Source organism: Macadamia integrifolia, chromosome 13 (assembly GCF_013358625.1).
Source record: "Macadamia integrifolia cultivar HAES 741 chromosome 13, SCU_Mint_v3, whole genome shotgun sequence".
NCBI classification, from domain to species: domain Eukaryota; kingdom Viridiplantae; phylum Streptophyta; class Magnoliopsida; order Proteales; family Proteaceae; genus Macadamia; species Macadamia integrifolia.
The window spans coordinates 2,934,112-2,950,283 of record NC_056569.1 but is presented as its reverse complement, the minus strand read 5'-3'; the positions used below and the strand labels follow the sequence as shown (position 1 = coordinate 2,950,283).

General features: G+C 38.5%; 3 protein-coding genes across 6 annotated transcripts; 1 reads left to right on the top strand and 2 right to left on the bottom strand.

Moving 5' to 3' along the window:
* Nucleotides 1-1,330: 1,330 nt before the first annotated feature.
* LOC122059251 (glycine oxidase-like) lies at nt 1,331-4,893 on the top strand. Of its 4 annotated transcripts, XR_006134009.1 has the most exons (6): nt 1,331-1,692; nt 2,990-3,148; nt 3,298-3,386; nt 3,697-3,849; nt 4,135-4,190; nt 4,328-4,886. XR_006134009.1 is itself a non-coding variant. In XM_042621940.1 (4 exons), the coding sequence occupies exons 1-4, from the start codon at nt 1,557-1,559 to the stop codon at nt 3,793-3,795; spliced, it is 483 nt and encodes a 160-aa protein (XP_042477874.1). In that variant the 5' UTR covers nt 1,333-1,556; the 3' UTR covers nt 3,796-4,115. The 4 variants fall into 4 exon arrangements, 1 of the variants encoding a protein (XP_042477874.1); XR_006134010.1 differs by having other exon boundaries at nt 4,117-4,893; XR_006134008.1 differs by having other exon boundaries at nt 4,135-4,892.
* Nucleotides 4,894-8,394: 3,501 nt separating this feature from the next.
* On the bottom strand, nt 8,395-9,189 carry LOC122058725 (glutaredoxin-C9-like). Its single transcript, XM_042621394.1, has one exon. It carries the CDS (start codon nt 8,948-8,950, stop codon nt 8,540-8,542), a length of 411 nt encoding a protein of 136 aa, XP_042477328.1. The 5' UTR covers nt 8,951-9,189; the 3' UTR covers nt 8,395-8,539.
* A 4,097-nt stretch (nt 9,190-13,286) lies between these two features.
* Nucleotides 13,287-13,963, bottom strand: LOC122058760. Its single transcript, XM_042621432.1, has one exon. The coding sequence runs from the start codon at nt 13,843-13,845 to the stop codon at nt 13,399-13,401; it is 447 nt and encodes a 148-aa protein (XP_042477366.1). The 5' UTR covers nt 13,846-13,963; the 3' UTR covers nt 13,287-13,398.
* Between the last annotated feature and the right edge of the window lie 2,209 nt (nt 13,964-16,172).

Genomic DNA, 16,172 nt, shown 5'->3' with positions numbered 1-16,172 from the left:
GGGGGGGGGGTAGGAGTGTCGTCTTCAACCTCCTGACTGGAAAGGAGGTGGAAACCCAGCAGGGATTTCAGTTAATCAAACTTCACCAAATAAGCTCGGATGGGCCTGAAAAACCAGAGGTAGGTTGCTAGCACTCTGAGCTAGTAACTCCATTGCTCCAGCTAATGATTCAGCAACATAGTAATCAACTGCAGTCATAATGGGCAGAAAGATCAAGCCAGATTTGAGTTCTGGTTTAGTTCTATTGGTAGGGTGGTATGAGGGCATCAAGCTCTAGGGTTTTGATCATCTCTAAGGTGAGCATTAAACCCCAAGAGTTGACGTTGAAAGATTGTGATTTGAGAGAGATCAAAAGCTCCCTGAGGAAACCAGTAGAACAGGATACTGGAGGCATTTCAGAACTTGAATGAAGGAGGGAAAGTAAGAAGATGAAGATTAGGAAACAATAAAAGAGCACCAGAAATGGAAGGAAGAAGAAAGGTACTGAAGGTACTGATCGCAGAATGGAGGAATCGTACCTGAAACAAGGAAGAGTGAAGTCGTAGACCAGAAGTTCAGGAGAAGAAGGAAGAGAAGCACGCCCAAGCACAGGGCACACAGGCACACTCAATGAAACTCAAACTTTCTATTCCATTATTCAATCTGTTTGTTGCAAGTTTACAACTATATATATACATATAAAATAGTATAAGATACTATGAAGACTCATATGACTTGTATAAAATAGAAACTAATTCATCTAAGGGAACTAAAGCAACTAAGGAACTTTCTCTTACATAATCTAACTCTATTAAACACTCCCGTAAAAAGATAATTAAAATTACCAAGAATCCCAATCGCGTATCTGGCCTGGTTTGGGTAAAAATATGGTTCAATAAGGAACCGGGAAATTTTCCTCCACGATTTGTGTCACCTTGGATCCCCCTCTTGCAATTTTGTTTGATCTCCTGTTATAGGAAGACATTTCTTTTCAGTTTTCCATTATTGGGGGAATGGAGCATATTTTACCAGCTGCATTTTACAGCACCAGTTTCTTGCAAAATTGTTGGTGCAGATTTCATTGACTTGTCAAAGTGGACTTGTTGATTTATTCTCTTTTAATTAAATATTTTTCATTTATGTATTTATATATATATATATATATATATATTTTTTTTTTATTGGATTGGAAACGTTTCCATTAGGTTCACGATGGTTTCATATTTTCTCTTTGGTGCCAAATGAAAACAAAGGTCAACACTTGACCGTACATGTGTTTTCAATCTTCATGATAGCAAGAGAATCACAATGGTGGCTAAGAAAACCCGTACATTTGCTTCATTGTAGTTTCATTAATATGAATTCACTGATGTGGTCATGTGCAAAAAAGGCTAAATGCCTTTATAAAAAGTTGACTTCTTTTGAAATTTCATTATTTCTTCTGTTGCTTTGATTGTTAGTGACATGAATGGCATTGTGTCTTACTCTAGCTAAGATGAGCCTCTATTGTTCCCATATCCCAGGGCCATCTCCTTGTGGTAGAGAACTTCAACTCCTTTTGTCTGAATCATGGTCTGATGGAGGTTGGATATGTTAGCCATCAAAAAACTGCCTTGCATCCTCCGTCTTCTGTGCCTGGAGTCGCTGATGATGCACAGAACTTGTCCATTTCAATGACAGCCACCATGGACCCAGTGGGGAACCTTGTCCTTGGTAACTGTCAGATACCTACTCTTTAATTTTTTCAAGCTTGGTGCTTCAATGTTTTCAAGTTCATTATCCTTGTATTTATTTTAGTTTTCCTTCTTTCCTCCCTGGCAGAGATGTCATAATTTCATGCTTCGGTTTCATTTGCTTCTTATACATGCCATGGCCCCCTCTGCAACTTCAAAACCTGTGGTGTCTCATCTTTTCTTTATGTTTACTGTACTATGATTTGGATTTCCTAGGTTTATAATTTTGCCTTAATTATTTGTCTTGCAAAAGCTCCGAGAATATCGTCTAAAATTCCTTTTACTTCCAAGTTTTACAGCCAACTTGCTCTCACCCTGTGCCCCTCCCCCTCCACACCCCCCCCCCCCTTTTTTTTTTAATATTTTCTACCTAGAGCTTTGTTATTCCAGGTTAAATTTCATTTCTAGTTGATAAACTATTGTTTGGGGCATAGTTGAGCTAGCAAAGGAATCCCCTGGCTCTTATGCACACTGAAAAATGACTAGGGAATTTAGGACCTAGAATTTGATTATGCATCCAAAGAGATATTCTGGGTCAAAAGGTGATCTAAAATAGACCATTTCTCAACCCTTCTTTATAAATGCATATTTTTCAGTCAATATAATTGTAGTATTATTTATTCTAGTCTTTGAAAGCTCTCCAAGTATTTACTAAAATGTTTTAGACTTAAGTTATATGACCAATATGCTCTCATCCTGTACCCTTTAGTTTTAGGTTATACCTAGGTCTTATCACTTACATTATTATAGATTGAATTTCATTTCTTGATGGATAAAATTTTTTTTTTTGGTTCGTGATGGATGAACTATTGTTCTTGGCAGGTCAAGTTAGTGTAGGAAGAGGAGAGACCATCCTCCCTGGCTCTGAAATGCACTGGCAAAGGACCTACAATTTTTTTATCCATCCAAAGAGATATTCTAGGGCAAAAGCTTTGATGTACAGATTTCTTCTCAATGCTTATTTGCATATCTTTTCACAATAAGAAAATATTAGGATGGATCTGGTGGGTATAACAACCTAATAGGGGTTGGGTTGTAAAATTCCCAAGTTCCTTGAAGTTACAAGAGCCCAATACTCAATATCGGAAGCGATCACCACTTCCTTTTAGACATGATTATTTCTTTCCTCATAACAATAGTCTACTATGACCTGCTATCTAATGTAGGTATCCTTTGCATGCAATACAGATAGTATCAGTATGGCTTCCTGTCCTAACAGGAATACTCTGGATTTTTTTTTTTCCTTTTTAAATATTCTATAACCTTTTCTTTTTCAGGGAGCAGCCGCCAGTTTTCTGGGTTCAGTACTGTAGTAGATCATTCCATCATTAACCGCATATGGGATCGTGCCAGGGAGTTCTTTCCTGCTCTGAGAGAAATATCGCTAAATGATTTTGCTGAGAGCAGAAGAGTGCGGGTGGGATTGCGGCCTTATAGTAAGTACATATTTCATATTAACGTGTCAAATGGACTATTTATTCAGTTTCTTGGACCATATGGATTGTCATTGTACTAAAATTGGCTGCAAACCTACTTTTAAAAAAGGCAATGAACTGATGAATGTATAACAATCTACTGATCATAGTGCCTGATGGGAGGCCAATCATTGGGCCTGTTCCTGCTATACCAAAACTGTTAATTGCAACGGGACATGAAGGAGGAGGTCTATCCCTGGTAATCTTTCTATTTCTCCTGTCATCCTTCTGAAAAGTTTTAGAATCAACCTGAGGCAGATCCACCCCTGGATTAATTTTCCTGCCCATTTCAGGCTTGAATTGAGGTTCATGGTGGAGATCCGAGAGGAGAAAGTGGCGGACCTACCATGACCCTCGGCAGATACCTGCAATGGACTTAAATGACCCTAACATGACTGGGTGATAATCTGCCTAAGGTGGCAGCATAAACCTCTTGAGCTGTATTATCACCTTAAAAGGAATGACTCGGTGTCTATTGCTGTTCTTACATTTTATTGGCTATATTTCAGGCTCTTGGTACTGCCGAAATGATTACTGATATGGTGTTGGGCACTAGCCTCAAAGTTGATTGTGCACCCTTCTCAGTTGAAAATCGATTTTCTAAATGACATCAGGAAAAGATAGAAGAACATGCTGCGGGGAGGTGCTACTGGTTATCACAAGTAAGGCTGTCCTACTGATCCAGGGTTGTGTTCTAGGAACTGCGTTGATGCATCCTTTTCCTCATTACATGTACCATATACAAAAAATGGTTCCCATTTTATTTGTCCTAGATTCCCTTATGAATATGATTTGGAAATATAGAACTAGCAAGATGATACATTTCTGTGTCATGGTATAGATAAATATATGCTTGTCTCTTAAAGTAATGATTGTAGTTTGCCCAGGATATGGTTGAGAATACATTCTGAATTATGTTTTCTGTTGAGGCTTTTTGCGGATTGCAGGAGTCCAAACAGTTGGTAACTGCTCTGATTATCAAGTAGAGATACCTGGACATTATGTGAGTTGCATCCTTGATCTCCATTCCTCAATTCCCTTGATCTTTAGGAATTCACACCTCTAGCTAAAGTTGTGGAGTTTGATTTCTACGAAGCCATGGAATTTGTTTGCCTTAAAATGGAAATCTAATCTTCCCAGCTGATTGGATCATCATCACCAAATCATTGAAAAGGCAAGCCAATTGCTTTGGATATCCAATCTCCTCCAGAAAGGCATTGACCTGGAACGAGCCATGAGAAGGTACACACTTGTGATGGGTCACAGAAGGGAGTTGCTCCATTGCATATTTTGTTGGTCCACCCAGACCCATTTTATGACCTTGTTCGGGTTCATCTGGAACACCCCTTGTGAGGTCCAAATATCACACAAGCTTCTGGCACCCCAGGTAAGAGAAGCATATTGATGTGTTATGTTTTTCAGTCACTGTTTGATGGACCCTTGGGAAGAGAGGTTGGAATCTTCTAATTCAATTGCAGACCTAGCTTCTCTCCTCCAGCATCACATCACCATTGGTTAAGAAATTCTGAAAAATATTTTTAGAGAGAGTGAGAGAGAGGGTAGAGATTAACAGGAGAGAGTGGACGAAAGTTACAAGTCACATGCCAATTGTCATGACTGTATTATAGAAAATGATTTTTACTCGTGCTAGGAAACTATCCCGCACCTGCTTACTATTCATTTGCCATGTGGTAGCTAATGGGGCTATTCTATTCCTCCATGCATGACTACACATCCTCGTGCATGTTAATGCATGCCTAGAGTATTTCAACCACGGCAAACCTTGGAATTTCAAAGTTATATTTTTTCACATACCAAACTCTAATGTGTGGAAACGTGACATATTATTACATGACTGAAGGGTTTACCTGTTCATAAAATATGAGCCTCATCTGATATGCCAATTGATAGTTTTTGGCATTTAAAATTTAACATGTGGGAAAAAAAATTCCTACCTTAAACATGTAAAAACTGTTCCCAAAGTTTTCACCGGATTAGCAGGTCTATATAGGGGTGTCAATCGGTCGGTCCGGCTCGGTTTCGGTCCGGGTTGAGTCGGTTTCTGTGTGGGAAAGTTGAAACCGAAACCGAAACCAAACCAGTAAGGAAATTCTGGTTTCGGTTTGGTTTTGGTTTCGGTGCGGTTTGGTTTCGGTTTGTCTTCGGTTTCTTAAATCGATTTGTAACTGGTTGGTTTTGGTTTTTGGCCCAGTTTGGATTCGACTTTCCATACAAATGTTTACAAAACTATGCAAATTTTGATTTTTTTAATGAATTTTGGAGTGTTTCGGTTTCTTACTGGTTTGGTTTTGGTTTTGGTCCGGGTTTTGAGCCGGTTTGGTTTGGTTTGGTTTTGGGTTCATCTGGTTTTTCGGTGCGGTTCGGTTTGGTTTTGGGGTTGCAATACTCCAAACCGAACCGACCCAATAAGGCTTTGGTTCGGTTCGGTCCGGTCGGTTTTACCGGTTCGGTTTAAGAATTGACACCCCTAGGTCTATAGGATGGTGTGTGGGAAGATATTTTGTGCATATCAAAGGGAGGCAGCACAGTCTTTTAACATCGTGCACAGTTTGAATGTTTCTTGGGCTAGACTGACAAGGTTTTTTTTCTCTTTTTCTTTCGAGGATAAATATGTTAGATTTCAACACTCTTTTTAATCCCTCTTCCCCAACCCAACACCCGGTACTTGGTTGAAGGTTTGAGATTCGTCCGCTATAACTAGCCAAGGCCCTCATTTTTGCCATGTGACAGTTGAATTGGGACCCAAATATTATGTATGAGTGAGCTTGAAAGTACTCTTAACTACTAGTCATGTTTAATGCAATCACAATGTGTCATATGGAGTTCTACCAACAAAAAAATTATCATATGGAAGATAAGAGCATTGAAGATCCCATAGGATGGATTCCTAATGGAATCAAGATCAACCTTAATGGATTCCAATCTAGATGGGACCGAACATATTAGTTGATCCAATCCAATTCGATCTGATATTTCAAACCCCGGTGGTAATAGGTTTTTCTCAATCATGCTTTAGACTTCCTTCTTCTTTTGGGTAGAAAGTCATGTTTTGGATTGAACGGTTATTCTTTGCAGTGAACATCGAATGACTAAGAACATCTTAACACATATTCCAAGGTTATCTTGATCATCCGATGCTTATCGTACCACCGTTGCACTCACTACCAAGGATGTTTTCACCTTTGTACTTACCAAGGTTTTAGGAAGGATCAAGTTGATTGTATGAGGTGCACCGGCTATCGATTAGGTGATTATTACTTAATTGATTTAAGGAGAAAAAGAAAAAAGAGGATAATAATGATTATGTTTTCAGTCAAATACTTGAAAATTGAATAGAAATAATTATATGCCAGAAGGAGGGAGTATTCACCTTCGGTCACACGTTTCCGATTTAGGTAATGTGAAAGCCATGGTCAAGTCAAGCCTCCAAGGGAAGAGAAACTATTTATTATTATTTATTTTTATTTTTTTATAAATGAATCACACAGCCACACACTACATTGTACGTACAGAGAGATCTACAATGGAATCTTCGGTGTAGTAAGAAGAGATACGCTTGGAGTCCTTTGGAGGACTAATAGGACTATGTTGTGCATTATGCGTAAACTAGCGGATACACAGTCACAGACTCACAGCTAGCATGAAGCCATGAAGTCATGAACCGATGCAACGAAATCATCAGGCAATTTATCTATTTATCAACCGTTCAAAATCCTCCCCCCTTTAATAAAATTCTAATGGTTCTCTCCTTAGTTTTAGTTGGGACCCCCAATGTGTTTGGCCCCACTGTATTCTCAACCGGTTCTCGTTCAAGCCCAAGATTTTTGGCTGTTTTGTTGTCTCTTTTTATGATTTGACAAAAGGTTTTATGCATGGCTATATATATGTATGTAATCATATAAAAAAAAAAAAGGATATTATTGTCCAAAGGTAGTAAGACAATCATATATGTGCATAATTATTAAGTCACTATCTTTTTAATGAGATTCATCAAAACAATGAAAACAGATGATTGAGATCAGGGGTGTCAAAAGTTGGCCTTGCACCAGTAGGGCTGATCAGCTTGAGACCGATCCAACTGATTATAACTTGTTTGAGTGGTCTTGGTGCAAGGTAGTGGCCTGGATCTCTTGATTGGGATCAATGGCTATTGTGATCGATCAATTAGTAACTGTTTATAGCCCGATCAACCCATTAACTTTATATAACGGTATAGCCTAATTATAGTCCATTTAAGGACTATTTATGACCTGTTTTAAGACAATTTATAGTGCATTTATGCAATGAACCCGATTATAATCTAATTATTTCAATTACCGTGAGCATGAACTAGAAATCAATTGATCAAATAGAAACATATTTTTGCCTTAACCTAAAAAGATGAAAATTGTGTGAAACTTCAAATTGGTAAGAACTAATTAAGCCCAATTGATTGACCCTTCTAAATTGAGATCATCGTGACCCCATCAATTGTTAGATTCAAACATTTTACATCAAACACGTGTCACCATCAATTCGAATCCAATCCTTTCCCCCACCAACCCTTCCTCCTCTTTCATTTTCACCACCACCGGCCGCCCACTCCTTTTGGAGCTGGGATGCGCACCGTGGCTGCCCTCTTGGGCTTCCATCCTAGTGAAGAATGAAAGGATTTCTGTAATTAAGGCCGTAACTCATGCCCTTTCTCTTACCTCATAAAATAATAAAACCGTTATAGGATGGTGACCTGGAGTCGCTTCACACAAGCATAAGAAACCGTTTCAGGTGCTACGTGTCAATTATTTATTCCCTACAGAAATAACTCCAATATCTTCAGTTATGGACTCACAAATCTAAAATTACAGCTGTGCCACTGTAGGGGTACAGTACCACCGTAGCATTAACCCTTGAGATTCTCATGAAGAAGACTCTGGAGCTTTAATCATGATGGTGGCATTTCCGTAATTACACTAAAAATCTCTCTGGAGACTCCAGAGTCCAGTCTCCGTATTCTGCCTTCTCGTTACGTAGTGCAAACACTGCAACTCACCGGAAAAAGAAAGCAACGTCCGTAAATCTATTTTTCTCGGACGAACTTACCCTCGCTCTCACCCCTTTCTCGTCAATCACATTTGTAGAATCTATCTAAGTTGGTGCACAGAGGGGATAATTTGGTAATTTCTTAATAAAAAACGCCGGAAAATCTAGCTTGTACTCTGTACAACCATGGACACATGAAGAAAGACCGGGAAAAAAAAAAAAGAACAGAGCTAATAACTTAAGGGTTAGAGACGTAAACATAAAATTATTCTGGCGAGGTATGTCAGGCGTGTAAATGTATATTCTCTTTGATCAGAGCCACAGAGCTCCGGCGTCTTTGAGGAGAGGGACGAGAGTTCCATTGATATGAGAGGACATGACGGTCTGAACGCCACCCAAGAACTTGCCGCCTACGAATACGGCCGGCAATGGTTGTTCTCCGTCACTGACGAGGCCGTAGAGTACGGCCTGCATTTCCTTGCCGTTCTTCTCCTCGTCCAACTCTACGATGGTGGGACCCACACCGAGGCCGAATAGCAAGCTCTTGACGACGTGGCACATACAGCAGCTGCTTATGCTGAACACCACCACTGCATTGGCTGAAGCCAACTTCCTCATCTTCTCGTACGTCCTCACAAGCTCCATTGGCAACCGCCTCACATGGTTACCATTCCCCTTATTCCCCTGCAACTGCAATCCCTTTCCATTCACGAGATGCATCATCTTTTCTTCTTGAAGATACCAAACCAAACAACAACTCAAGAACTGAAGAAGAAGAAGAGATAAAGAGATGGTGTTGTATATTGAGGAGCTAGTGAGGATAATGAGATTAATATAAAGGGTTGAAGGGTGATTTGGGAATCATAGAAGAGCAGTAGAGGTCAAATCCAAGATGTACTCGTAGCGTCAAAGTTAAGAATCTCAGAGAGGGAATTCCCAGACAGTCGCTTCGGGTGTCTGAATCAAATGCTTTCTAATAACAGAAAAAAAGAAAGGGGTGGATCATTTTATAGGATTTGTGTGGGTTCTTAAAAGAAGATTTTCAAAGTCTTCACTCTTCGGCATACGAAATTACGAAAACGATAAACAAGAACGACAGAGAGATGGAGATGGAGAGATAGAGAAAGACAGCGAGCAGAGAAGGAAAGATATCAGGTTCAGACCTGCTAGGGTTTCTGGACCCGGCAAGCTCTGACGGATTGGGCTTCTTCAGTGTTGCTGTTTTTCTAATGATCTCTTTTTAACGCATGCTGTGTTCTTATTTATAATCTTACCTCCTGTAGAGACTAGAGAGAGAGAGAGAGAGAGAGAGAGAGAGAGAGAGAGAGAGAGAGAGAGAAGCTTGCAATGAAACCGACGTTCATGGGGAAGGGTATGGCTGATTGGGTGTAGCTCATACATAACAAACTAATCAATCAAAATGGTTAAAAAGGTATTAGAGGAATGTCTCAAAAATGAGCATTCTTACAAAATTGCCCTTGGATAGTCTAACGATGTGAATTTGAAATCGAAACCGTTTACCAAAACCTAATCGAGCCGTTTACATCGAAACCACAAAACTGTTTAATAAATGGTTCAGTTCTGGTTTCAAATTTAAGACCGATTAGTTAAATGGGTCAAGTTGGTTTTAACCGTTTAACCTGTTAGTTTCAAATCAAATTGACATCGTGAAAATCAAATCCTGTAAACCGATCCTATTAACCCATATAACAATTAAATATTTGATTATTTTAATAAAACATAATGATTTAATTTAGGGAAGAATTAAGAACAATAGAGGTTGTCCAACAGTCTATTCAATAATTTACTCCTATTATGTAGTATGTAGTTAAATCCTTACTTGTTCATTGTCTCATTTAATTTGATACAAGATTGAAACATTTCTCAACAAAAGCAAATTTTAGTAAGCATGCAAATAAATTAGTAAATCGATTCTTAACCGTTTAGATACTATATAGAATAAACTGCGCTCAAAATTATGAAATCGATACAGTTTAAAAATTGTGGAACTAAAATCATTTACTAAATAGTTAGGATTTCAGAAAATGTAATCGTTTAGTAAATGGTGCGATTTTAATTTCAAACAAATAAATGTGAATCAAACTGAATCGCATCGTACACTCAAAAACCGAAGCAATTAACATCCATGGATACCATCTATTGGTCTTTAAGTAGATTGGGTGACTCACCCTCTGGTGACACAACTGTTTAACTTTCGTCAAAAGAATAGACTTGCAGAAGAGAGAGAAAGAAAGAGAGAGAGCGACCCGACAAGTAGACAAATAACGTATTATGCGCCGTCGTTTGACGGGGCAGACAGTAGCTTTCAGGTATCAGGTCTTCTGTAGCACTCTCTGATAACGCCGTCAATGTACTGTTTAACCGACCTGTGACTTGGGTGCATCCTCTGCCATGCGGAGCATTACTGAAAAGTCATCTAAAATGTGGGGTTGGGCCGTACGATTTTGCGAAAGTAGCCACTCGCTTTTGCGGTTTTAGCCTTTTCGGTATTTTTCTTTTTCGACTGAAGAGTCCAGACTCCAGAGGGAGGAGTGAGGACCCCTCGGTTCGTCCTTAAACCCGGTTTTGTTCAGGGATTCTCTCGTCAAATAAAAGGACCGCATGGTTTTGATAGGTGTAATCAATGGGACCCACAGATTGTAATGATGACCTATCGCCCTCTCTCCCGAGAAATCTGATCCAGGCACTGCAAGGTTTTTCTTCGTTTTATCTTTCAACTTAATAGTCTCGATTGGATTAATATATTAACCCTATAAAACCGCATGGTCTTGCTAGGTTGTTTATGTTTCTTGATTTTGAATGTTGCTATCTGATACTGAATAATATCAATTCACCAATAGTATAGGATACGTAACAAATAATCACAAATCAAGGGACTCTTCAATTCAAAAGCACTTGACTCTCCAATTCAAAAACACTTACCGATAAGAATAAATAAGGTATTTCACCCCTTATAGGGATTTCTCTTTTTCTCCCTCTCCCTACTGCTCTTTCAATATTGAACCCAAGACTAACTTAGGCAATAAAGCCTCATCCATCGGAACTCCCTCGAGTGGACACTTTCTTGTCTATTGTATGCAAGCCTGAGCTAAGCTGAAATCTACAACAACATTATCCATTCTGTTTTGAATCAGGCATTGGTCATCAGTGTTTTTGAAAGTCCCCAATTTTGGAGGATATTTTAAATCTTATATTGGAGCTTTCTCGTTTAGATGTTTAATAAATTCTCTCATTCTTAGGTCTTTGTTAATATATAAAAATAAAAAGAAGAAGGAGAAGAAGAAGAACGAATGACAATGCATGACAACTCTATGGTATGAGACATTTGATCCCATGTAATCCAATGACTCTACTTCATTAGACTACGAATCTAATGGTTCCCACTGTAGGACCCTGATCATCTGATGGAGAAAAATGCTTGTGCTAGAAATTTTTTCCGATTTGTTGGGAAAGTGTTTCTTGTGGTGAAGTGCAAGTGCCAATGGGAACATACAAGAAAGCATCAATAGATGCATCATTTTTCCTTTTATGGGGGACTGGCTAATCATTTTGGCCACCTATATATCTGGCCACAAGGGTCACACTCCTCCCCCCACCCCCCAGAGAAAATAATTAAGAATTAGTTGGGAAAGAAATTGAAAAATATTAGAACCTGAGATGGTTTTTGACGTAAGTTTTGTTCATGCAAATTGTAGGGCATATCATACATTAATAACACATCCACAACATCATACGTGAAAAAACTTATTCTCAATCCAATAAACGTGTTTCTTCCTCTCCCTCTATTGGTTTTAATAATTGGCCTTCTTCTCTCTCCCAAAAGGTGGAGCACAGATCTCTCTCTATCTCTCTAATTACCACCTCAGTTACATGATAGTTGCAACAGATGATTTGGACAGAGGACAGGAAAGGAGTAATATCTCCAAACTCAATCAATCTCTCCAACATCCTCCCAACTCTATTTAAGAAAAAATAAAAAAGACCTAAGATTCAATTTTGGTTATGGTTTCGATCCCATTTCATTTTGGATTTTTATTAGCTTTGTTTAATAGGTTCTTATCGATTTAATATCGGCTTGTAAATTATTATAAAAAGGAAAAGGCAGAATATGTCGTCGGTATATAAAAATAAAATAATAATTTTTTGGGTTCAAGTAGGTTTTCGGTTTTGGTTGGTCAGGTGATTTATGTTTTTTTTTTTTTTTTTTAATCTTTACAAGGAAAAAAAAAAGAGAACGCCACTCGGTCATGTGGTTCTTGTGCCTAGACACAAAAGCATGCAAATTTATACACTCTACCTTTCTTGAGATAAAGAAAACCCATTAATGTTGATGCCTTTGAGTACGTTCTCATGGCCTCACGCTAATGTAGAAACCATGCGACCAGGTAGTGATCTCTTATCCAAAAAATAAGTCAAAGCGAAACTAATAAATGTTTATTTTGGTTTTTTCCAATCAATAGAACTGATTGGTTTAGGATGCAAATTGACATTCCTACACGTGTATTAGCGATTTTTTGGGAGAAAGAACGTTATCCGATGGTGTTGTGTATGCCCAGGAACATGGGAATCTTTTTACATCCTAGTTCCACTTCTCCACGTATCTAGGTGTACGCAACAATATCAAGTAGCTCCCTATTGACTTGAATAGATGGAGAATTATTTAGATGGGCCAGTTATTAAATCTAATGGCCCGACCCATTTCTTAATGACAGCCTAAGGCTGCGTTTGGTAACATTTCTGTTCAGAAACAACGTTTCGTGTCAAAAACGAAAATTCTAATTTCTATATCAAAATGCCATTTTTTTTTTTTTACCACAAAACTATCTTTTGTCGTTCCGTCAATTCTCGTTTCTACTGTTTTTTAAGAAAAAAATAAAACACACCATAAATGCACCGAACGCTTTATTCCGTTTTTTCATTCCCAGAAATATTTTTCTGAAATATTACCAAACAAAGCCTAAGAGACTCAGACTTCGTTCCTCCCGTTTTTAATCAAGCAAACATGCCACCCTAAAGCTGACCATGCATCTCTCACCACAGCTTTTCTTCACTTACATTTTTATTCAATAATTACAGATAGTAAATGAATTCAATGAAAAAAAAACAAAGAAACTTCTACCTTAATTGAGAAGATCCATCATCACTTCTTCTCAAGGAATTATAGTTCTAGTCCACACAACATGAATTCTGTTAATTAAACTAGTGAGAAACTGATAGATGGGCCTTGCACAAGCTTCCAAAGGATCTCTAACATAATCATGCCAATAAGAACGCAAAGCAACTCTAATGGCTTCCCTCCTCCAGAACCTCACCAGCCAATTCTGGTTGCGACTTGAGAGTATCGCCGCCGATTGAAGATAAGCCGCCGCCGCCTGTTTCACCAATTGATTTCGTATAGCAATGTCGTATCCATTGGCGTCGAAATTGGGAACATTTTTAGTTGGGGAAATCGGTAAGATGTCCTTCAAACTTGTGTACTTGAGATCATTAACATTATTAATGTGTGGGTCTCTGATGCTCTTAGATCCTATGCTGTTCTTCTTCAATCTAATCTCATTCATAATTTTCAAGTGTTGCATCTCTGTCTCTCTTTCCATTTGTAGTACTATCCATGAAAGAATGGTAGAAATGAAGATCAAATGAGGAAGGAGAATTTCCTTGGAGCTGTTGGAAGACAATGTAGAAGGAAAGATGGGAAGGAGGGAGGAGGATTTCGTTAGTGGGTTGATGGGGATGGAGATTGAAGTGACACTTATCTTGGGTAGTAAATGGTTTTTTGGTAATTAAAGCTACAACTATTGCTGTGTATTGACAAATAGACCCTTGACATACAAATGTTATTGGTATACATGGACTGGGGGTTAACAGAAATAACTAACTTTTCATGGGTTGCCCTTAGATATAGGAGTTAGAAGTGTTTTCCTGATTTATGACTTTTTATTGTTTATTTAAAATTAGATGACAGTTAAAAAGGTTGTGTTTCTATTTTAAGACTTCTTTCGTTTTTAGGGGAGAGGGGGGCGTGGGGTCCAATTCCCACTAATCTTAGAACAAAGGTATTTGGGATCTCATCCTCATTTTACCTCCATAACCATTAATAACTAACCTAATTCAGGACTTGGCTTCTCGGCAATTAATTGAGTGCTCAATTAGTGAATCAAGAGTTTGGAGGACTTTAGACATCCATCTCAGTACATGGGCACTTATCCCCAAATTCTCCCAACCCTTGGATCACTAATTAGCCGACCAATTAGTTTTCTCTCTCATTAGAAATCTCCATCACACAACAAAGAAGCTAGTGAAAAGCTTTCATCACTAGCCACGTGTAATTCTTTGCAATATATGAGAATGTACACTATAAGTAAAGGGTAAATAGTTTATTTGAGGGAATGTGGCCCTTGCACCCTAACACATGAGGCACGAAGTGACTAGCTCGCTTTCCATGAAATGAAAAAATGATGCCTCTATTGATGTATTTTTGTGCACTCTCATTCGCCTTCGTGTATGTGTAGGAGCCACACTTCCCCTACAAGAAACACTTCCCCATAGTCAAGTGCAACACCAAGGCAGATGAACAACTTTAGGCTTGGTTTGGTAGTTTTCCCTACTCTAGGGATGCCCACTCTAATACAGAGGTGTTTTTGAAACACTATAGCTTCATCTTGTTGCAAGTGAAGGGAGAAAAAAAGAAGAGAAATCAAATCAAATTTAAAACAAAAATAAAATTTCTATAATCATGGTTGTGTTATATTTTCTATTGCAGTAAAACCAATGTGCTTCTTAGCCAATGATTCACTAAATGTAGAATTAGAAAATGGGTCATGAAAATTTGGATCTTAACTTTTCTCTATAGATTAAATAGCATTACCAATAGCCTCAAGGGTTTGATGTAGCTAGCTCAGATTTCTTCAATGAGCAGTTCCTGAATGCAGGTGAGATGATCTTAGTTCGGAACCAATATTTGGATTCTTCCATTGTGCCCACAGATCTTTGGCTAATGTCCATCTTGTTTCATCCTGTATCATGGGAGTATCAGTGGTCTTCTGGTCTACATAATAAATGATTTCAAACGATTCCTCTAAGCTGTGCATCAGAGAATCCCAATGGGAAGATGGCATCAATTCTGCAAGTCTTTCAGAAAGGACTAACACTGATACACATGAAACTTTGTACTCTTATTTAAAAAAAAATAAAAAATCTTCCCCTGTGGCTTCTAATATTCTTATGAAGAGGGCTCATTCTAATTAAACGGAAAAAAGTAAGCAAACAACAAGCCAAAGCAGCAAACCAAGAGAAAGCCCAAACTCAACTATCTAAACCACTAGAAAAGGGGAGGATACAACAAAACCCAGGGGAGGGAAGAAATGAGCACCATAAGAGGGGAAGGGGAAGAAACACAACCAAAGAGGATACATCAAAACTAAGGAGAGGGACAATAAAGGGACGATCCGAGAGAGGACGAGATGCCTATTCCTATTTGAGTCTGGGAAATCTTTACAGTTTTAAATCTCAAAATTTATTTTATCCCAGATTTTCCCAATAGTTCTCGAAGATGCATGACATTGTCATTCAAACAAAGGAACAATTTCTCTAATTGCATCATTCATCATCATCACCTTCAGATTTGCAGCACAAGAAACAATAGCTGATTCAAGGGAACCATCACTATTTCCAACAACTCAAGTTTGCAAAGAAACTTCAAGGCTCTTCTCACCCTTCACTTATTTCTGTTGGATCATCTCCATCGATCTCCTTTAGTATGCCATGGGAGGCAGGGGAGAGAGATAGAGAGTAAAACAGAGCATTGATCTCTGCGAAATACATCTCTTAAGAATTCAAATAAATCCGTAATCGATTCATACTTCTGCTGGTATGGTTTTGTACATGGACCCCCACTGACAAATTCTTTAAAACTTGCAGACCC